At 34.7% G+C, this 22,974-nt stretch overlaps 3 protein-coding genes and 1 non-coding gene across 4 annotated transcripts; 2 read left to right on the top strand and 2 right to left on the bottom strand.

Moving 5' to 3' along the window:
• Positions 1-2,096: 2,096 nt before the first annotated feature.
• On the top strand, positions 2,097-5,145 carry PHYBLDRAFT_142143 (hypothetical protein; the record flags this gene model as incomplete). The annotated part of the gene is made up of 3 exons (XM_018430747.1): positions 2,097-2,134; positions 2,282-3,632; positions 3,763-5,145. The coding sequence occupies 3 exons, from the start codon at positions 2,097-2,099 to the stop codon at positions 5,143-5,145; spliced, it is 2,772 nt and encodes a 923-aa protein (XP_018294669.1).
• On the bottom strand, positions 2,098-2,171 carry PHYBLDRAFT_t87. The gene has a single exon. It is a non-coding gene; the product is annotated as a tRNA-Val (tRNA).
• A 1,500-nt stretch (positions 5,146-6,645) lies between the features above and the next one.
• Positions 6,646-7,545, top strand: PHYBLDRAFT_165153 (hypothetical protein; the record flags this gene model as incomplete). The annotated part of the gene is made up of 1 exon (XM_018435170.1): positions 6,646-7,545. The coding sequence occupies one exon, from the start codon at positions 6,646-6,648 to the stop codon at positions 7,543-7,545; it is 900 nt and encodes a 299-aa protein (XP_018294670.1).
• An 11,753-nt stretch (positions 7,546-19,298) lies between these two features.
• PHYBLDRAFT_157966 (hypothetical protein) lies at positions 19,299-20,352 on the bottom strand. The gene is made up of 4 exons (XM_018433707.1): positions 20,095-20,352; positions 19,743-19,868; positions 19,575-19,658; positions 19,299-19,497 (listed from the first exon to the last, which is right to left on the bottom strand). The coding sequence occupies exons 1-4, from the start codon at positions 20,314-20,316 to the stop codon at positions 19,372-19,374; spliced, it is 558 nt and encodes a 185-aa protein (XP_018294671.1). The 5' UTR covers positions 20,317-20,352; the 3' UTR covers positions 19,299-19,371.
• Positions 20,353-22,974: the final 2,622 nt, after the last annotated feature.

Below are 22,974 nucleotides of genomic sequence, written 5' to 3' on the forward strand. Positions count from 1 at the left end.
TTTATTAATATTAATATATTTTACTTTTGTAGCAATATTATATAAGCATTATATTACTATAAGTCTCGGTAAAGATTTTGAGGTATATATGTACATTAATAGCATATAAATTGTATGGAACGGGCGAGAATACGAGTATCCAGATTAAATCGAAGACTATAGCTTTGTTTCGCTCACCACCAGCTATATATATATATTTCTTTGAAGATGAATGAAAAAAAAGAAAGTGAGATATTATATAAAACGTTATATACTTTATTTAGAATATTTGAGAATAAAAGCATTGTAAAGAAAGTCTTCTTTTAAATACCATATTAATAGAAAGCAAATATAATTTATATGTTATAGAAAATAATAATCCTTTAAATAGACCCTTAATTTCTCATGGTGGTATCATGTATTAGTTTTGTTTGTGTATTTTTTGTGTATGATCATTTTACAGTATTTATGAGCTGTGAATTATGTAAAGGGGAGGGAATCAATAGAAAATACTGTATAATGCATCTATATTTTACTCTTAGTCTTAATTGGTAAACTGACTAAAAAAGTTCAAGAAAAGTTCATAACGAGCTTATCCAATCTGGTTAATTTATGGTTGCTCACATTTGTTCACAAGAAAAGTTTGAAATTAGTTCGGCTCCATATTAGGTAAAGTTAAATACTCATAATACCATCTCTCCCATTAGGTAAAATTATATTATTACCGTTTTATTCAGGCCTTTCGTACTGCGGCACATTTCTTTCATTAAAAGAATAATCTTCTTCCTGATCAGATTGACAATAAAAGAAGACAAGCCAGTCAGGACCGTTTGAGTTTTGTTTTGAAAGTTCAAAATTTCTACACTTTTTTTTTAAAAAAAAATCCAATAATACGGCTTGCATTTTTTTGAACTTTTTAGTCTGTCTACACCAGTCATTATCACCGTGAAACGGGATGCCCAATTACATATATTACATGTATAGCATAATTATATTTAATTGAGAAACTACATGTATATTTAATCAGAGTCCGGAAATACTACCCCAGTAGAGGGTAGGAAAACTAAAATATTATAAATCGTATAAATACTCTTCTTTATCAAATCTCTCTGGATAATCTGACCAGAAAATCATCACATTAATAGATCTTCTTAGAAGAAACAATAATTCTGGAGAATAACCCATCGCACTTGTAATTACTTAAACGTATACTGAAATGGAATTTAGGAAAATAATCGAATTGAATTCTTTTTTTTCTTTTGAAATAAAATACCTTGCCCAAAATCTTCAAACCCTTTTGAATTTCTTTATTTTTCTTTTGTTCCTCCTATAGTACTAACTTTACCTGGGTATACACTTATATACTTTAATTTCTTTAAAATATATACTTCTTAAGTGTCATGAGAAATAATTGACTTTTATATTTTCACTTTTAAATTTATATAAATACTACAAAGATTTATATCAGTATAAGAGTATATAAACCACTGTATTCCTATTTATTCATATTAGCTAAGTTAGTAAGTGTTTTTTTGTTGTTGAAAGATTAGTAATGAGGTATTTGGGATCGATTCATGGTTTAGTATCTCAATAATGGGAAAAGTAGATACTGTGAGAGTGGCATTTATTAAAGAGACAAAATAATATTGTTTATGTCTGTTACTATTAAAATCCCTGTTGTGTAATGGTTGGTTTATACTGTATGTGTGTGTAGTGTACGCGTGCCTGATGTGTAACAGTTCCAGAGATTGTTAACTTTCCAGGTTCATTAGCAAGAAGGAATCAGTATTTGGTCGTGGAGTTTGTTCTTCACTCAATTGTGGTGCATATACCACAAACCGCAGTATAATGACTCTTCTTTAATTTAAATATAATATAATAACTACTGCAGATAAGGCACAATATTAGTTTAGAAAACTGTGTAAGACAATACAATTCTATTAATAAAAATTATCTTTTATTCTCTTTTTGATTTTATATGTACTATTTGGTTCCAAGTGCAGTTGACCTTTTGACTTTGTTATAGTAAAAGACTAACCCAGATCTGGAACGACAATGGTCAACACCTGACCGAATCCGTCACATGTGACTGTCAAAAATACACGCCAAAATTAAAAATGATTTCTGCCAGACTTGAACTGGCGACCGTCTGTGTGTTAGACAGACGTGATAACCAACTACACCAAGAAACCATAGTTGTTTTTATATATCTACCAATTTTTATTTTTTTTAATTAACTTTTTTTCAAATTGTTGGAATCATCATTGCAATCATCTTCACATCTGCACTGAAATCACTCAAGATTGTCAGCATCTCCAACTACATCTCGATTGCCTGTACCTCTGTTATCGTCTCCAGCTCTTTTCTTCTTCTCTGAAGGTGGTTCTGGTGTTTTACCATCAACTTCGCACTTTTTTGTCCCAGTTTCAGACCTTTCTTTTTCTGCTTTGTCTGCTCCTGGTTCCCACGAAATTTTTTTTCAAGCTCCTCCAACAATGATTGGTTCCCAAAAACAGGTGATTAATTCCACTGGCCGCCCTACTCCCACTGCTCTCATTTTGTCTGGCCTCAAGGCAGACTTTAAAAAATTGCACAATGTTTTGTCCTGTTCACATTGCCAGACTACAGGCAAAATTGTTTCTAATGGGTCTACTTCTCGTACTGGTAGCCCACAGTTTAAATGCAAATGTGGTGCAACATTTACTGCTTCATCCATGCAATCTTTGATCAATGCAGTCCAACACAAAATTCCTGAAGTTCGTTCTGCAAGTGAGCCTGTTGTGTCCCCTTCTGTTTCCATCTTGGGTCATAGTATTTCTATGGCAGATATCTATGAAATTGAATCTGACATTGCACCTGTTCTTCCAACTGTAATGCCCACTCTTCAGGATATTTGGGACCGTTTCCAGGCTTATGATGAACGTCTTTCTGCATTGAAGGCTGTTCAAAAAGAAAATATTGAGTTGTGTAAGGCTCTTGCTACTGCAAAAGCCACTATTGCACGTTTGACAAAGGAGAGTGTTGATTTTTCTGTTGGTGCTGCAGCATCCAAATATGCTACTATTGCTGCCTCTGTTCCAGTTGTTTCTCAGGCTGATTTTCCATCACTTCCTGCATTCCCAACCCATCATTCCACTGAATCCACCAAGACTTTCGTTTCTAAAACACCACGTAAAAGGGCTCCAACTGCTAGGGCCATTGCTGCTGTTGTTCGTGGCATGACAATTAAAGAAAATGCTGATCAGGGGTTTCAAATTGTTTATGTACCTAATGCTATCCGTCTCCCCATTAGTACTCAACGTCAACGTCTTAGGAAATTAAAGATAGACAATGCACGTGTGCTGGATCTCCACTATCCTGATCGTAAGGTGATGGGAATGCTTGTACATAATGAGTATGCTCCTGAGCTCAAGACTATCCTGGCAAGTTATGGTGTTACTACTTTGGATAACTTTGATCCTCTGGACCCTGTTCACCTCCGTGACCCAGCTCTGACCTCTCTTTCACTTGATGATAGGGCAACAAAAGCTATACATGTTCACAATGATCGTATGCTACGTGCCATTGAATTCATTAGGGCTCCTGTCAAGTTTGCTGTTGCACGTTCCTTTTGCTCTCAGGGATGGATTAGTGATGACCAACTAGCTGAGATTGTTCCCCACGACCCACCAAAAAAGACTTGGACATCTCTATACATACTGCCAGCATCACCATCCCTTCATTCTCTGATCTATGAATCCAGTAACAATTACATTATGGAATGCAAATGGTCTTGCAAAACAGACCATACCTACGATCCTTTCATATGCTCCACTTACTTCCCTTCTTTTTATCACTGAAACGTGGCTTTTGTCCCCCCATTGTTATCCTACTTCTTGGCAGCAGTACCATACCTATGGTCAGTCTGTCCCCAATGCTAGCCGTGGCTGCATGGGTATTTCTCTTCTTGTAAATCCTTCTTTCCCTTACCCCATTTCTATTGTTCCTTCTTCTTCTCCTTATGTTCTTTCTTGTATTGTATTTGATTTTCTTATTCATTGCATTTATCTTCCCCCTTCTCTTTCTAATGACGATGCAATTTCTATTCTTTATAACCTCCCCCTCTCTTCTTCTTCTATTCCTTCTTCTAACACTATTTTTTGTGGTGATTTTAATTCACGTATGGGATCCTTTCTTGGTGACCATGCTATCACTTCGCGAGGAACTTCTTTTCTTCAGTGGATCCAGGCAACTGGTCTCACTTGTTGGAATGAATTACTTGCATTTGGTATTCCTACCTTTCTTTCTGGTGGCTCTGGTACCTCACGTTCCAGTGTCATTGATTTATTTCTTTCTATGTCCCCCCTTCTCAATCCTTCTATGCAAATTCGTTCTGATCTTTCTTTAGGCTCTGATCACAAAATGGTCAACCTCACTTTCACTCCCTATGTTTCACCTCCCCCTCCCCCTACTAATCATCCGCGCCTACTTTGGAATCTTTCCAAGCTTGCTCAGCCTGACACTCTCAAGATCTACATTGATACAGCTTCTGCGTCATTGGACAATCTGACAGAGCAGTTCAGTGCTTTCCTTTCTTCTTCTTCTCCTCCTCCTGTAGATTCTCTGTGCTCTGCTTTTGCTCAAGCTATCTATGATGCTTTGGACACTGCTGTTGGTCGTCGTACACCACGTACCATGCAAAAGTACTGGTTCTGGTCAGTGGACCTTCAAGAAGCAATGGATCTGAGAGAATGCAGCTACCAACGCTGGCGTCATTCTAGTGGTTTGCAGAAGGCTATATGCTGGATGCGCCATCAGGATGCATGTCATGCTGTTAGGTTATCAGTCCAGCGTTGTCAACGTGAAACATGGAAAGAATTCTGCAACAAATTGGCAACACAAGACTTTGCAAAGACCACAGCAACAATGAAACGTATTAAAAGCCATCGTCAAACCAGTCCTGTCTTTGTGGATCCGGGTGGACCTCAAGTAGCTGCTAACAAAATGGCTGATCATCTTCAACAGATTTTCTCAGGTCAATTTCTTCCTGTACACCGCCCTCCAGACCAGACAGTGATGATTTCATCACCAATTGCAATTGATGAATCGTGTCCTTTTACTCATCTTTCTGTAGAGAGTGCAATTCTCAAGCTTCCTACACGCAAGGCTCCTGGTTGTTGTAAATGAGTATTGACTACTGCTGTAATTGAGAATAAGTCTGAAGGAAATAATATAAGGCCTCAGCTATTCCAGTCAAAGGTGTCTACCGATTACTTTATTATTTAACACACAGGTTTAGCATACATGATAGTGATTATATTTCATATGATGATATCACCATAATATGGGATACATCAGTGGATTATTATAAGCATAATTATAACTCATAAACACATTTACTTTCGATGTTAATACTTCATTGGGACTACACACATTTATATAATTAATCATACATTAATTATCCCAAGATCACGTTGCTCTGATTAAGGCTCAGATAGGATCGATTACCTGACTCCAGTCATATAATTTTCCCAATCCAAAACAATATAAATAGCAGTAGTAGTTCAGTGTAGGAACCTGGTCAAACTTTGATACAAAATCTTTCTCAATAAACAAAACCTACACAAGTTCTCACGAATCTTCGTTCCTAATTTCAAATCTTGAATTCTTCCTCTTAAAAACTTCTTCAACTTCAACCACCACAACACTGGTGTTGACCATCTTCGTGCTGAAATGCTTCACCCAATTGTTAAGCAAGTCTCTCCTGTTCTTTGTCTTTTGTTCCAGCTTTGTTGGCAATGGGGTTCTGCACCTCTTGCATGGCGTACTGCACAAATTGTCCCCATCTTTAAAAAGGGTGATACTCATGACCCTGCTAACTATCGTCCCATTAGCTTAACGTCTATCCTGAGAAAAGCCATGGAATATTGTCTACAGTTTCCTCTTGAAGATGTGTCTCCAACAATTGATATTGCACAGGGTGGATTCCAACGTCAACGTAGCTCCCTTGATCAAGTTCTTTGTCTCCATGAGATGGTCCGTCGTCACACAGCTCTATTCAAAGCACCACCAGTCTTGGCTTTTCTTGATATCAAGTCTGCATATGACACTGTTGATCGTTCTGTAGTATGGACATCGTTACGTCCTCTTGCCTCTGATGCTATGTTAGCTTTGTTACAAAGTCTTTTTGACAATGTTCAAGTTGAGGTGTTGCTTTCTGGTGCAACATCCAGATCATTCCAACCATTGACTGGCGTTATGCAAGGATCTGTGCTTTCTCCCCACCTTTATTCTGTGTACATAAATTCTCTACCAGTTGCTCTTCGTGCTGCAGGGGAACTTTGTAACACAGTATTTAATCAGACTGCTGCCACAAGACTCAATGATCAATTAGTCAATTCACTACTTTTTGCTGACGATGTTGCCATCATTGCTACACCAGAAGCTATGCCTGTCATTCTGAATTCTGCTGAACAACATTCTCAAGAGCTAGGATATCGTTGGAGTCCCACCAAGTGCATGATCCTTCACCATTCTTGTTCTCTTTCTCCTTTGTCATTCTCTCTCTACAATGTGCCTATTCCTCATGCTCATTCGTTTCCTTACCTTGGTGTTCCCTTCTCAGCAAAGGGGACTATTGATCCATCTCTTCTCATCTCTCGTAATTGTGTCTCTGCTATCAACAGCATGCGTGCTCTTCAATCACTTGGTGTCAATCACACTGGGTTGTCACGTCTACTCTCAATTCGTTTGTATCGCCAGTTTATTCGTCCACAATTTGAGTATGGCCTGGCAATATCCTGCTTCAACATTAAACAAGTTGCTGTGCTTGAAAAGGCCCAGAACACATGCTTACGCATGATTTTTGGAGGTCACTCCACATCTTCTACATGTGTTTTCCGTCACCTTGGGAATCTTCCTAGCATGAGGGAGAGGATCTTGACTCTTGGTTTCAAGTTTGTATATCGTGCTTTCTGGTTGCCTGATGAGGCTCTGTTTACTCTTCTTCGACCTGTTCTTACAAACCCAGCACACCAATGGTTTAAGCTTTTAGCTAATCCCATTTGGTTGTCTCTCTCCAATCGTCAGAATGCTGATTCTAAAGCTTGCAAGCATGCCATTCATTCATTTTTGAACCAGGACCTCTCCTTGCAACGCTCTCAACAAATACTTCTCTCTGCTTGCCGTCCTTCTCTTGGTGTTGACCCTATTCTCTGGCTTCCCATGACTAACTATAAACGTAGTAGATTCATACGTTGGCGTATGGGGTGGCTTCCTGGACGTCCTCAACCTTGTTCCTGTGGATTGCATACCACCAGCCGTCATCATGTCATTGAGTGCACTGGAGCTGCAATTCGTCTCCATCTCTATTCTACAGTACAACCCAATCCTATTGATTATGTACTCAATATGCTGCCTCTGAAGAAACTTAAAAACAACAAGAACAATGCCTTCTGGATCTTTACTTGGCCAATTCTTTGTAGAATAATGTTGGACATAGAACAGATCTGTCTCCCTGGGGTTGATCTTGCTGATCATGCTGCAATAGACAGAGGACAACTCTTCTTGAACTGGCTACCCAAATGAGACTGGCCATCTCCTTTTATTTTTAGTTTAGATCTGTATTAGTCTTAGTTTCCATTTATTGCATGAATTTCATGCATGCTTCATATTTTATCCTTATCTCCCTTTTTTTGTATCTCCTAGCTTAGTTTCCCTTTCTAGTTTTTCCCATTTTCCCCCTTGGGTTTTTTTCCTTTCTATTATTCTTTTTTGTACTCTTAAAGGCGGGCAATAGCTCTATAGTGCGTGTGCCCACTAGCCTTTCAATAAAAATCTTTTACCTACACCAAGAAACCACTTATATATTTAACTAAATAAAAAAACATATCAAACGCAATAAATAAACGATTTAAAAATAGTTAAAGAAGTGTGGTGATCCAGACACTCAGATATTGGATTTATCACATATAAGAACATATTCATATTGGGATAGCATAGTAGCTATCATCTTGTCAGCATAAAATATATATAAACAATTAAGTAATCAGGCCAATAATTATCACAGTTAGTACTGTAGATAATATCTTAAAGATTGATAAGATAACTATATTATACTGCCAAGTAAACTGTGTCAGAACTGTTGTGGTGGTTGAAGTTGAAGAAGTTTTTAAGAGGAAGAATTGAAGATTTGAGATTAGGAACGAAGATTCGTGAGAACTTGTGTAGGTTTTGTTTATTGAGAAAAGATTTTGTATCAAAGTTTGACGAGGTTCCTACACTGAACTACTACTACTATTTATATTATTTTGGATCAGGAAAATTATATGACTGGGGTCAGGTAATTGATCCTATCTAAGCCTTAATCAGAGCAACGTGATCTTGGGATAATTAATATATGATTAATTATATAAATGTGTGTAGTCTCAATGAAGTATTAACATCGAAAGTAAATGTGTTTATGAGTTATAATTATGCTTATAATAATCCACTGATGTATTCCATATTATGGTGATATCATCATATGAAATATAATCACTATCATGCATGCTAAACCTGTGTGTTAAATAATAAAGTAATCGATAGACACCTTTGACTAGAATAGCTGAGGTCTTATATTATTTCCTTCAGACTTATTCTCAATTACAGCAGTAGTCAATACTTATTTACAACAAGAACAATATGAAGCTAATTTAGTAAGAAGTTCTAAAGCTTTAGTATAAAAGAGAAAAGAATAGCTAAGAGCTAAAGAAGTATGATTTATGACTTGATGTCATAATTGTAACACCAACATTAGTTAAGCAGTAAATACACTCTAATAACCAAATATAGTAAAGGAAGAAAGTTTTAAGAAACCAAGACGTAATGACAAGAGCAAATTGTGCTTTCTTATAAAAAGAGACACTTTTTATTTATGAATAAAGAACAACTTATATATAGTTTCAAAGTATTTCTATATGTCTCCATTTTTCAAATTTGTTATTTTCTATTATTTTGTACCTGAAATATTACAAAACTACTAAAAATACTGATTTTAATTACATATTTAGACCTAAAATAAAAGTTAAGTTAAAGTAGATTACTGAAAATACTCTTAATTAAGATTTAAAATTAATGATTAGAATTTTTTTTTTAAAAGAATAAAAAAATAAAATTAAAGTATTAAATAAGATAATATTTTTATTTAGCTAAAAGAAAAGTTAATAGACTATTATATATGAGATATTTGAGATTATTTATGGATTAATATCTTAATATATAGAAAAAATAGATACTGTGAGAGTGTTGTTTCTTAAAGAGACAAAATAATATATATTTCTCTACTATTATCTTTTATGATTTACTTATTATAATTTGGTACTATCAATCAGAGTCTTAGCAGTTGTTTTGATATGTTTTTTTATCTAATTTCTATGTATAAAAAATATGTCTTTTAGTATTGTTATTAGCTGTCAATAACTTAATATATATCTTTATTGAGTGCTTATATTTTTAATTTTAATATATAATTATATTGAATACAATAATTATTATAATTCTGAATACTAACACTTAGGTTTTTATTTTATGCTTTATTACTTTATTCAAAATATTTATTAATTAAAATATTATCATTTTGTACTGATACTTTTATTATAGATATTTCAATACATCCTTCCATTTACATATATATCTTTCTATAAAGCAATAGAAATTAATTGTTTCTGTAAAGAAAATATAATATAATATTAATAAAAGAAGTATAAACTAAAATAAAAACATAATTTAATATATGAAAGCAACCAAATAAAAAGATATAGTATAAACCAGATCATTAAGATGATTTAATCTATAATAAACAAAAGTATAACATTTATGTTATATTAATATTTAAATAGATATATTTAAAGAAATATTAGTGGCCAACATTAAATAATTAATTTTTTTAATCACTCAAAAATCAATATTCTTTCATAGTATTGTATTTTTAAAGCCTTATCTTTTGATGATATCAATAAGCTTTTCAAAAGCTATTGAAACCTTTTATTTTCTGAGAATCATATAGAAATTATTCAATAGAATGTTTTTTTACTATTAGTTAACATTGGCCCGAGTTTATAATCTATTCAAGAGATGTATATTTTAAATGCAAGTCTATATAAAAATCTACTTGAGTACACTCTAAAACAATAGATAAAGATATATTCTAAATGCTAATAAGTTATATTATTTTAATTTTATGTGAATGTAATAGTTGATTGTACTATATTATCTTGGATAAATTCCTTGATTTTTTCTTATAATTTAATATTGAGCCAATATTTTTTAAGCTATTATAAGAAGCTTTTGCAGGATAATAGATTATTTTGATTTTATAATAGTTTTTTATTTTAGAAGTATAAAGCCTTCATTTCTATCAAAATCTTTTTCATTTATTTGAAAAACATAGTATATATATTAAAAACGTGAGCCGAGTATAACACACGGCTACGTAGTATTTGACCTTATATACCGCCACCTACTGAATATGGTCTAATGTCTTATATAATTTTCTTTTACCTGCTTTTGGACTTTATATTCTTGTCCCAGCTTTGTCACCTCTTCAGGTACCTGCTGTGTGACGACCCGAATCAGACTACCATACCTTCTCTTACCAAATATCCTATTTATAGCAGGTCTATACTTTGATATAAACAAGGTAGATACTCCATAATTTTTACAGACCATCTACAATCCTTTGTACCTCATATGCCGTCAATCCCCCTATTCTCTTCTCAAATACTGATTAATATATTGTTTTAAAATGCATAATGAATAACAATCTTGGATATTTTTTTTATTCAAATCAATGCCGTTATTTCTGTGTAAAAATCACTGCAGTTTTTCTTTCCGTCATCTCATGCTATAGACTAATTCTTCCTATCCCTCATTTCTCCTCTCTTATGTTCTTACTGCTTATCTCTCTCTTTTTTTGTTAAAAAAGCATTTTCCTACTCTCCACATTAACGACTATATCTGTACATATTATTGTACTATTACGCTTCCACAATTGTATGTTTTTACCAATATATCCCCAGGAATATACATCTTCGATATAGGAAGTAAGATTTGATTTGGGAAAACTAATAAAATTTTGTCTCATACAAAAAAAAAAACGCGGTCGCGTAGGAACAGGAATAGAAATAAAAATAAAAATGAATAAGAATAGTTGTCATGGTAACTTAGAATGTCAGATTCACAGCAGAGTATTCCTAAAAGAAAAGAATCTAACAGCGACAATGATCGAAGTGATGATTGGGAAAAGTCTCCAACAGTATATAGTGTGAAGAGACAACGCATGCGACAAGGTTAGATTGATGATCAAAAATTATAATGCACAATCCTTGAAAAAATAAAAACAAAAACAAAAAAGGATCCATCCATCCATTTCATCGCTTAATCATGTCTTTTGTTTTCTTTTCTGTGTTATTAAGGCAAAAACGTTGAGATTTCTCCAAGAACAGATCTTGTCAGTTTCGCCAAGCAAAACAACACATTAACAAGAGAGTCTAAAGATATTGTTCAGATAACACCAACCGAAAGGTACATTGACCTCATTGTCTTTGTTTTTTAAATTAATTTAAATGAAATAAATAGATAAATAAAATGAAATGAAATAAAGCTGCAAATAAACACTTACCGAAATATCTTATGAATTTGTGCTTGTCAGAGAGCCGTGGAGTGTTAAAAGATCCCGTGGAAGTCTTCAAGTGAAAGTTCACCAAATACAGCAAAACTATCTACAAAAAATAAACCAAGAATCCAATTGCTTTCCAGAACCAGTCAATGACAATTACTCCAACCAGGATCTATTTATCACAAATGACCAAACCAAAGGAGAGCAATTTATATCAAAAAAATGGAAGCAGGCATCTCAGTTAGACAACCAAAGCGATGACAGTATGTTTGGACCGGACTTTAAACTAGAAGATCTTGAAGCATTGGATCTTTTCGAAAAAGAACTCGGTATTGCCCCACAACAAAACCCAGCACAAAATCAAGAAAACAAGGATGTCGACAATGGAAGCAACGGCAACAATAAAAACCAAAACCTTAATTATGATAATGATAACGATAATGACAATGATAATGACGATTATATGTTTGGCGATGATTTTCCATTAGAGGACGTCGAAAACCTACTTTTCGATCTAGAAGAAGGTGTTCACAAAGAACCTACTTCTGCTGCTACTGGTACTGGTGGTAGTGGCGTAGCTTTTTCTGTTCCTTTTGAGAAAATTGAACCTATATTCAAAGTACCTGAACCATCAGGTCTATCAAGCGATCGATTATCCATAATTAACAATAGTCAATCCATCCAAGTTAGCAACAGTCAACCTTCCCAGGAGAGCAAAAATCTGTCCGTACAAGGCGATAGCAACCAAAAGGTTTTTTTTTTAAATTGTTATTTAGCTCATAACAGTTTTTTAAGCAAAAACACTAAATATTATGCCTCTAGAAAACTAAAGTCAAGTTAATTAATACAATTAAAAGGCGATACAGACGCTGTGTTATTCTGAACATAATTTCACAGGAGTTTAATACACCTGAAGTGAATGGATTACCAGAAAAGGTATTCCTAATAATATATCCTTACCCAAATACTCGTATACAAATTCCGACTTTATCTAATAATAATAATAAAAATAATAAAAAGGTTTTGGTTTTAATGGATAATGACGAGAATGTACCTGTACACGTTCATGTACGTGAAGATTGGCTGATGACACCGCTGTGTATTGGTAAGCAAAATTTTTTATTTAGTTTTAAATACATATATACAATCCAATAATTATAATAATAATCATAATAATATATTTTCCTCCAAACCTTCTTCATTCTGTGATCTGATGTATACGAACACTTTTTTAGGAGACATTATTCATATACCACTACCTGGACAAGAAAGGCCTTTAAGAATGATCGTAGACAACGAAAATAATTTTATTATAACTTGCCCAGACAAACTTTTGTCGATTACAGCAGTAGCGGGTAGCTACTTATGCCTTCGAAAATCAGTCCTACAACAAAAGACCAGTGGTCCGAGCGAATACTCGCAACCACTTGTTCATGGTGACATAATGCATCAAGTATTTCAATATGCCTTAAAAACGTCAGATTTCTCAGAGTCGACCCTTCGCACCGAATTATTGCGTGTGATAAGATCATCATTAATCCCTCTTTTGGCTATTGGTCAAGACGAAGAAGAAGCATTTGTGATTATGAAGGATTACATAGACACAATCCGAGCGTTTGGTGATATTTATATTGGTTTATACCCAAAAAGAAATGCAACGTTAGCCGATAACACCAACACCTCAAGGACAAAGTCAAAGCTAGATATTGATACATTGAGCATTAGCCGAATTCTCGACATTGAAGAGAACCTTTGGAGTCCAACATATGGCATCAAAGGAATGCTTGACGCAACTATTGAGATCAAGACAAGCCCAAACAAGAAAACCTTAATCGTTCCATTCGAGCTCAAGACAGGAAAACCAACTAAAAGTATTGCACATTGTGCTCAGACCATTCTTTACACACTATTAATGAGTGACAGATATGGTATAGTAACGTTTAAGAGTATTATTGTTATACTTATTTTCAGAAAAAAAAAGAGAAAATGAAGAAAATGAGAAAAAACTTAAATATCCAAAGCAAAGGAAAAGATACTCATTATTAAATATATATACATATGCTTTAGATACCTCTATCGATGTAGGAGCCCTGTTATATTCTCGCTCAAACAGTTTTTTTATACTTCCAGCTTCTAGAAATGAGATGAAGTCCCTCATAATGGCACGCAACAACCTTGCACTAGCTCTCAGTAACCAAGAAACCTTACCGCCAATGATAAAGAGTCTCCACACCTGCCAAATGTGTAATATGAGTAATACTTGTCTAGCATTTCACAAGGCAGTCGAAGGCGGCGATAGTGCCTCAAGTGGTTTGAGCAAGTGGTTTGATCTCAAGACAGAGCAAATACGCCCAGAGGATGCTGCCTTTTTTCGTCACTGGCAAAGCTTGATTGATTTAGAAGAAGAAAATGTAGACAACTTACGAAAAGATATATGGACTCAGCCAGGTGAGCTCAGAGAATTAGAAGGAAAGTAAGTACCAAATATTTATAAAATCACACTGTATAGTTCATTGATTCAATTTCTCGTAAAATAATATTAATAGATGCTTGAACAATATGAAGATGTCAAAACCCCTCCAAAATGATGATGAAAACTTCACTCGATCATTTTACAGAGATCCCGCCTTTGAAAGTAAAAATAATGTTAAGCCACTATCTCATTCACAAATTGGCAAAGGAGATCCCGTAATTATATCTAGTACCAGTGGGCACGTCAATCTTGGAATGGGAAGCGTCTTGTTCATAAGTGCAAATTTAATCCGTATTCAATTGACTCGCCCGATGCGTAGGGTTCCTAAGAAAGGAGAAGGATTTGATGATGACTTCAACCAGGTGTATGAGAGGCCTAAAAGCGAAGATGGCGCAACTTATAATACGTATCGTATTGACATAGACAATGTATCGATTGGCATGGGGACTTTGCGTCACAACATTGTGGCTCTTGTTTCCAAAGATGAAGACGGTGGCGATGAAAAGCGAAAGCGGCTAATTGTCGACTTAGAAACACCTAACTTTGTTAACAATGACCTGGAACACATTTCCAATACCACAGAACTCAATACGGATCAACAAGCTGCAGTTATGAAGGTTCTATCTGGTAAAGAATTAAGCGATGGAATATACTCCCTACACTTTTTCTCTATTCTCTCTCTTCTTCTTTTGTGGACACACACACACACATATATATATATACGTGTGTGTAGAAAATGAAGAGTAACAGCAGTAACTGATACATATACTCTTAACTATAGCAAAGGACTATGCCTTAATATTAGGTATGCCTGGCACTGGAAAGACAACAACTATGGCACATATTATCAAGGAATTGATTATGCAAAACAAGTCTGTACTTGTTGCAGCTTATACTCACACTGCACTTGACAATGTATTGTTGAAAGTGCGTGAAAGTGGTATTGATGTACTAAGAATTGGAAATCCTTTAAAGGTAAAAAAGAAGAAGTATAAAAAATGGCTATTACCAAAAAATTTTGAAATCTGATCAAAAGACTTTATATGAATTACAATCGTAAAATTTCATCATAATAATACTAGATAATGCCTGAATTAAGAAGTTGCGTCGCGGAGAATAACCCGGCACTAGACTCTATTCAAGCCATAAAAGACTTTTATAAATCAAAAAAAGTAGTCGGAACAACATGTCTAGGCATAAAAGAGTAAGTAGCTGTTCAATATTTATAGTTAGAAAAAGCAAAGCAAAACAAAACAAAGAGAAAATATACCAGTAACAAGTCTAATTCTTTTCTTTAAAAGTGTATTCTTTCATAATCGCAAATTTGATTATTGTATTATCGACGAGGCATCACAAATCACACTTCCCGTTTGTATTGGGCCTCTACGATTTGCAGAAACTTTTGTATTAGTCGGTGACCGATACCAACTGGCTCCTGTGGTATATATAAAGATTGTCTATTAATGCATATTTTATTTTATTCACACACATACACTTGGACACACAATACACATGCTTAATTTATTTTATATACGTATATTTCTATATTAGATTCGTAACGAACATGCCAAGAGCGGCGGCCTAGAAAAGTCTTTATTTGATCTGTTGGCTGAAGCTCATCCCCAATCTGTTGTGTACCTCAAATATCAATACCGGATGAACAAAGATATAATGAAATTGTGTAACACGCTTATTTACGATAACAAGCTTAAATGCGGAAACAATCAAGTGGCTATGAGTTCATTGGAGATACCACAATTGAACAAGAATCTAGAAGAAATACACAAAAGTCAATCAGAGAAAGCCAGTATTCACATGTTGTGTAGTGGGGTATCTTGCTGGTTAAAGGATATACTCGATCCAAGGTAAACTTTTTTTCTCAGAAAAAAAAAGGATGACAGAAGAATGTACTTTATTTTAATCCGTTCTTAATAATCCGTTCTTAATAATCCGTTCTTATTGATTCTGGCATTATCAGCCGCAAGATTGTATTTGTAGATACAGATGCACTTGAAGGAGTTGAAGAAAGACCCCAAAAAGACCAGATGCAAAATCCCACAGAGCTCAAGATAATACAACAAGTAAGCAAAACTGAGCTTACAAGGCTGTCGTTGAATACACATAATTCTTATTTGTCATGTACATACTACTTAGATCATATATACGATGCTTATGTGCGGTATAAAACCAGATCAATTGGGTATAATATCTGTCTATCGGTCTCAAGTAAGAGCAGCTGCCCAATACTTTGGAGATATAGAAAGTTTGGAAACATCTACTATTGATAAGTACCAAGGTCGCGACAAAGATTGTATTATTATTTCATTGGTTCGCAAAAACCCACGGAAACAAGTAAATATCTATATATATTGACACACAGCACATAGTGCACAATTCTTATTCTTATTTTTATTCTTATTATTAATGTTAATTCGTATTTCTTTTTCTTTTTCATACAGGTAGGAGATCTATTAAGAGATTGGAAGAGAGTCAATGTTGCAGTAACACGAGCCAAAAAGAAATTGATCCTTGTTGGATCTGTATCTACCCTTGAATCATCTATTCTATTCAAACACCTTTTGATGATGCTGCGTACAAATAACTGGGTATATATTTCGTACAGTACAATGCTAATGGCACTGATAATGATAAAATATTATGTTATATATATACAGATTTATAAATTTCCTCCAGGTGGTGAGGTTAATCATATAGTCGACTCAACTCCACAAAGTCCCAAAGCCGAGAAGACTAAAGGGCCCAAGACATTCACTTCGTCAATGTTTTTAAAAAACAAGAACATATTGACTGATATATTTAACGAACTATCCTAAATATGCAGCTGTTAAAAAAAACGAAGAAAAGTGACCTCTCTCTCCTCTTTTCAATTTCCCTTTCATTCCCTATTTATTCTTTTACCTTTTTTTTATTTTGGGTCATCTATTATACAAATGTTTATTTTTTCAAGATACAATATATGTTCTCATTCTGGGTGACTCTTAAAATAGAGTACTTTCCATCTTGTGTGTATATGTGTGCTAGTCCTTCTTCTTCTATTATTTACTACAGAGAGGATAATCTACCAATTCTTTTCTTTCTTATAATTCTACACAAATACTTTGAGTATTACAAGTGGTTCTTCTGTATCTAATTAACAAGAATATTTATTTGTATCGTGACCCTAGATACAAACTAGAACTTAAAACCTCAACTATATATTATTGATCCTAATGCCTTTTGAAAAAATCATGTAGCATTGATACTTTCAACTATTGGTATAACCTCACCTCAATAAAACTCGACCCGGAATTAAAGATTCCGCCACTTCTTGCTAATTCAGATAATAAGTATATACATACTTTTTGCTTTCTTTTCTGCTGTCTTTATTTAGTATTTAATACTGTTTTGAAATATACGGGGGATATTTACTAGTCCATATTGATTCCATTTTGTGTCTGCTTGTACAAGCAAAAGACAAAATAGCTTTCTCTGGTGTCCTCGAACAAAAAGTGCACAGACCAGTTTAGAGTAACCTATGAATCGCTGCCATGGAAACTTGTACTCCAGCTTTAGAGTTATTGCTACACCGATCAAGACCAAACCTTTCATTACTTCCTTACTTCATTGCTTTGCCTTACTTCACTTTGCGAATTCGCTTTTATAAGTAACTTTATTAAATATTATTAGCCTCCCTATCTGTCGTAAAACAGTTACACAAACCCAGTAAAAAGAATATACAGCTATATCACGTTTGCTCTGACGTGAGCGTCAGGCCTGACAAAAAGCGCAGTCCTAAACTTTAATCGCAGATGAAAAAATTTTCTGTTACATATAGACCTCCTCCAACGCGCATCGTTTGTTTTCTCCTTGAGCAACAACAGTCCCGGTTTCATAGTGAGGCGTCTCTTGCGACCGTTGCAGGGAGATTATTCCATGCTACAAGCATCGGAAAGTGAAAGTTGTTACTCGCCAGCTCAGTTAATTCTGAGAAGTCGTGGGGCATGGTCTCTTTTCTTTTGGAAAGACTACTGTGTACATCGCATCGCCAATGTGGAATCATGATGCTGGGGGGAGGGAGGTCTAACCTGTGGTGAGATGTGCTGGCTCTTCACTGCTAACCTGACTGAACTCTTTAACGGCTGACGGTGAAGCTACTGGTAATCGAATGAGCTGGACCTTATCACCTAGTGGTAAGTTCTCTGGCGAGTTCGCACCCACATTACTCGGTGACGAGATGTGGGGCTGGATGAACGGGTGCTTTCCGTTGGTTTGCCACCATTCCAGCACCTCCTTCGCTACCAAGTCAGGTTTACGTCCTGAAGGAGATTGAGCCGCGTAATGCGGGGACAAAGAACTTGGTGTCATGCTTTTTATTCCTTTACTCATGTAAAAGAGCATTAAGTGAAATTAAATCAAATAGAATAGTTTCTTTATGTATATATATGTATATCTTTAAATAAATAAATATAGTCTTTTTTTAACTAGTATCGTCTCCAATAAAGAAAACACGCTTTAAAACTTTTTTTTTTTTTACTTGATTGAAGATGTCAATGTTATAATTAAGAGAGCTCATTTATAAGAAAAAATCAGTCTAATCGAATAAATCTGAAAAGAAATAAAATGTTATTTGTACATTCTAGCGTGGTACTGATAACCGTGTTCAACTATAGATGCCGTTTTTGTCTATAAAGTATATAAATTGTAGAATAATGTTAGATGATTCCGATGCCATGAAATGTATGCTATTGAATTTGGCTAATGATGATAATCAGTGTAAAGAGGATGCAGTGGAATGAGAGAAAGAAAAGAGGGATGTAGAGAAAAGAGAGATGAAAGCATCTATGACAATAGAATAAAAGCCTTCTTTTGCTGTCTAGAAATGAGTATTTTGAGATAAAGCGTCTGCTCATAAATAAAATATGAATACATATATATGGTGGAAAAAGAGAAAAGGGAAAAAAAAGAAGTAAAGAAGAAAAAAATATGTGTGTATATTTGAAAGAAAGAGAGAAAAGATGTAATGGGTTGAACACAAAAAGTACTATACCCGCTGTATTTATACATAGTGTATATAAGCGGTCAATTTGAATGTATCCATGAAACCATTGTTATTTTATAAAGATATGCTTTGCTTGGGATATCATTAGATATCTAGTACTCACTTACTGGTGTACACGCACACACACTATACAAGAACAGTCTAGAGCAAATACATGATACTCTTACTCTCACCCAATGTATTTTTTTAAGATGAAGAAGACAGCAAGATATATTGGACCATTATTTAGCAAGGTGTATATTCAATGACATTTGGCATAGGTGTTCCGTCCTCTGCAGTTTCCATCATTGTAAGGTCCAGTTTCACAAAAGCTATTGTTTTAAGTAATTTTGAATGACATTTACCAATGGCCTACAAAAATAAAATATTATTCTCATTTATATATTATGCGTATAAAAAAACAGCAATGCGCTACTAATAATGCAAACCTTTTTCAGTTCACTCTTTGACTTGTCATGCTTGTCTAACGCATGTACTTCTGAGTAAGGTTTACCAGAAAGCTCAGAAATAAACTATTATATATATATATATATGTTAGAAATATGCTACATATAATTATCTATAATTTATAAAATATTCCAATATATATATGTTACCTTGTCTCCAAACACAACAGCTACATCTTCGTTTGGGTTGTCAGTATCTGGATCTACAAGATGAACGACTAGATAATATCCTGAAGCCGGGTGGACTCTCAGTTTTCCCAACTTGCTGCCTTTGCACTAAAGAATATATCAGTGAATACAATAATGCTTTTTATTTAATTTTACACAAAGGATAGATGAAGGAATATTCACGAAAGTTTGGATTTAAGCAAAAAAAACATATAGCAAATTCATAAAGACACAGAGGCACAGGCACATATTTATCTCTATTTTACATATATATATATAATCATAGTAATAGTAATAGTATCTACACATAATTTGTGCATGTAATTGGATTTACCTTTAAAAGAACTTGATCAGGATGAGTACAATTTATAGAGCTTTTTATGCGTAAAAGTAATCTGCGAAGGCTGGCACATGTGTTAATTGGTTCATCTTTTTGAGAGTCTTTTTCTTGTTTGATCTGAATTTCATCATCATCATCAAGAACAACCAGATTATCTTCCATCCACCTGGACATATCATCGGGTATACTGTCATCCTCTGTTCGTTCCTGAGCCATTATTATCTGATCAGAGCTTTTACGACAGTTGCCTGAGAAATAAGGGGACACATACGGAGTAGAAGCAGCAGCAGCAGCAGCAGCAGCAGCAGCAGCAGCAGTAAAAGTACTACCAGCGCTTGCACTACTTGCAGTAGTAATACCAGTTTTGCTCTTCTTATTTCTTGAATCTTGATCTGACGATTGATGCTGAGAGCGCCTTTTGAGAGAGAGGGACTTTTGTGTGGATGTAGACGGCGTAGGCGCTTCTTCTTGGCTTATGAATGGGGGTGAGTTTCTTCGAGAATCAAAAGGTGGTGATAATGCTAGGTCTTCCGGGTGGTTTGGAGAATATACATTATCAGCATCTGTGCGGGTGGTTTGACCTGTAGCTAATTGTGTTGATCCAGTACGGCGCAAACTAAGAGCTGTCTTGGGACGGTTGATTGTAGTCTGCGGGGAGTCGGTTTGACGGACATAATCATTTGAAGAGTTAATTGGAGCTGGAGTTGTAGTTGTGGGAGGTATTACGTTATTCATATTTTCGTATTCAAGCAGAGCAAGTTCATCTTCATCAAAGTCGCCAAAGTCATCAATATCATTCTCTTCGTTTGGTGGATCAACAAGGTCAAACAGGAACGCATCATCGTCAAAGTCATCTTCAAATTCGTCATATTCTTCATGGTTTTTTGAGACTCGAGGCGTTGTTATGGATCGTTGTGGAGGCTGTGCGGGTGATATGTTGGTATTTGGGGGATTCTGGTTTCCAAGGTTGCTAGAGTTTGTAATCTCGGGTTGTCTTTGTTGAATCGAATCATTCGATAGAACAGACTGGGCTCTTAATAGAGAGATATATAGAGAGATTAATACATATATAAATATGGATTATTAATTTTAAGGAAATAAGGAACACTCTCCAATGTTAATACCACCATAAGCCTTACTCAAGTCTTTTCCTGAGACGACGTTCAAGTTCAAGTGTCATGTTACCGTTGTAAAGTGCTGGTACTTTGCCACCCAAGACCTTTGTGTTTTTTGGAGTCAGGAATAGTATTCCATTTGATACGTTACAGGTCTTAACGCAAATCTAGAATTGAATAAAAAAAAACAATATATTTATATATACGTATATGTATATACACATATATACATTATGTATATTATATAGCTATACAAAAAGAAAAGCAATATATTCATGTGTGTTTGTGCATATCTCTTGACTTTCTTTTATTCATATTTATATAGATATGCAAATATAAAACTACCTTGCAACCAAAAGGTGTATTAAAATCTATAGTAGAAATTCTTTCTAACTCGATGCCTGTAATTTGATTTGTGCCGTCAGACAAAGTCCATCGGAGTGTTCCACGTGGAAAGCTTATTGTAGTGTTGGCTTCAGGTTTTTTATATCGTCGAGCTCTGCCATCCTTTGACATGCATGAAAGCAATTCAGAGATTGAGTGACCGAGCTCAATGGAATCCATAATCTGCAGGACCACACCAGTTGACCGCATTTTAGCAGTAGGTGGAAAGCTATCGAAAGATTTCTTTCCGTAATCGGTTGGTGTGACAGATTTAGATGTCCTTGATATGTTTTGATTCAAGAAATTTGCATGGGAAGCATTATAAATTGCTTGGGGATCGTTGGAATTACTGGATTGGTCTTTGGACCACCCAGTGTACCATTCCGTAAAATATTCGGGTTTGAGTCGGATTCCTTCCCGATCTTCAAGCCATTGTAAGATCAAAGTTGTCATTGCCTCTGTGGTCATGATTAATTTGTTATTATGTAGTAAATGTCGTATTTGATTAAATGATTAGCAAATAAATAAGAATACTAATATATCTATATGTATGCCTTTTTTATATCTCTTTAAGTTATTTATATGTTTATGTTGGGAATGGACTGAAGAGGTATTATACTGTGCTTGAAGATAATGATTAATGTATTAATGAAAATAAAAATATTTTATATTGATGAAAAAATAAACATATATATATATTCAAACGTATTTAATTTGCGCTCTGTGTATAAACATACATACCCACCCACCTACCCACATATATATATATATAATGCTACATGAATATGAATTCAAGTCATTTTCAATCAATTTTTAGCCAAGGGTTAAAGGCTGCCTTGGGATCCTGGACCTTGTGCCATCATTAGACTCGGCTCTGCTTCTCTTCCTTTTCCAGGGCTACGACACTACAGATACATTAATACGTTGTCATAAAAATCATTTCATTTAAACTTCAATAACTGGACTCTCATGAATATTGCTGTGCTCAAAATCACAATTAGTATCGTTATTACTGTTAAAGGTCTAATGTTTGAATTAATGGCATATTTATGGTTGACGGTCAAAAATACATACGCGTACGACCAAGTAATCGATATTTTGCCTCTGTTGCCTATGTTATTTCTGCTTCTGTTGTATAAAAGGAGTTTCTGAGGACCAAACATCTGGCCTGCACTTTATACCATGTTGTTAAAGGCTATCCGAGCCCAAAAACCAAATAAAAGAAAATAAAAATATTGGAGGAACCAGCGATTTTGATGGTGTGTTATGTGCGAAACTTTAGACGATGTTGAACACTTTTTTTCTGGACCCGTCCTTTCAGAAAAAATAAATTAATTTTTTTTGGGGAGAATCAAATATGAATTCAATTCCTTAT

Source organism: Phycomyces blakesleeanus (genome assembly GCF_001638985.1).
Source record: "Phycomyces blakesleeanus NRRL 1555(-) unplaced genomic scaffold PHYBLscaffold_5, whole genome shotgun sequence".
Classification (NCBI taxonomy): Eukaryota; Fungi; Mucoromycota; class Mucoromycetes; order Mucorales; family Phycomycetaceae; genus Phycomyces; species Phycomyces blakesleeanus.

Coding starts and splice junctions, on each gene's coding strand:
- PHYBLDRAFT_157966 (XM_018433707.1), bottom strand. CDS start 20,316: ATGGCTCAGGAACGAACAGAGGATGACAGTATACCCGATGATATGTCC. Junction 19,869..20,094: donor CTGATCAAGTTCTTTTAAAG/GTAAATCCAATT, acceptor TATATTCTTTAG/TGCAAAGGCAGCAAGTTGGG. Junction 19,659..19,742: donor CTGTTGTGTTTGGAGACAAG/GTAACATATATA, acceptor TATATATAATAG/TTTATTTCTGAGCTTTCTGG.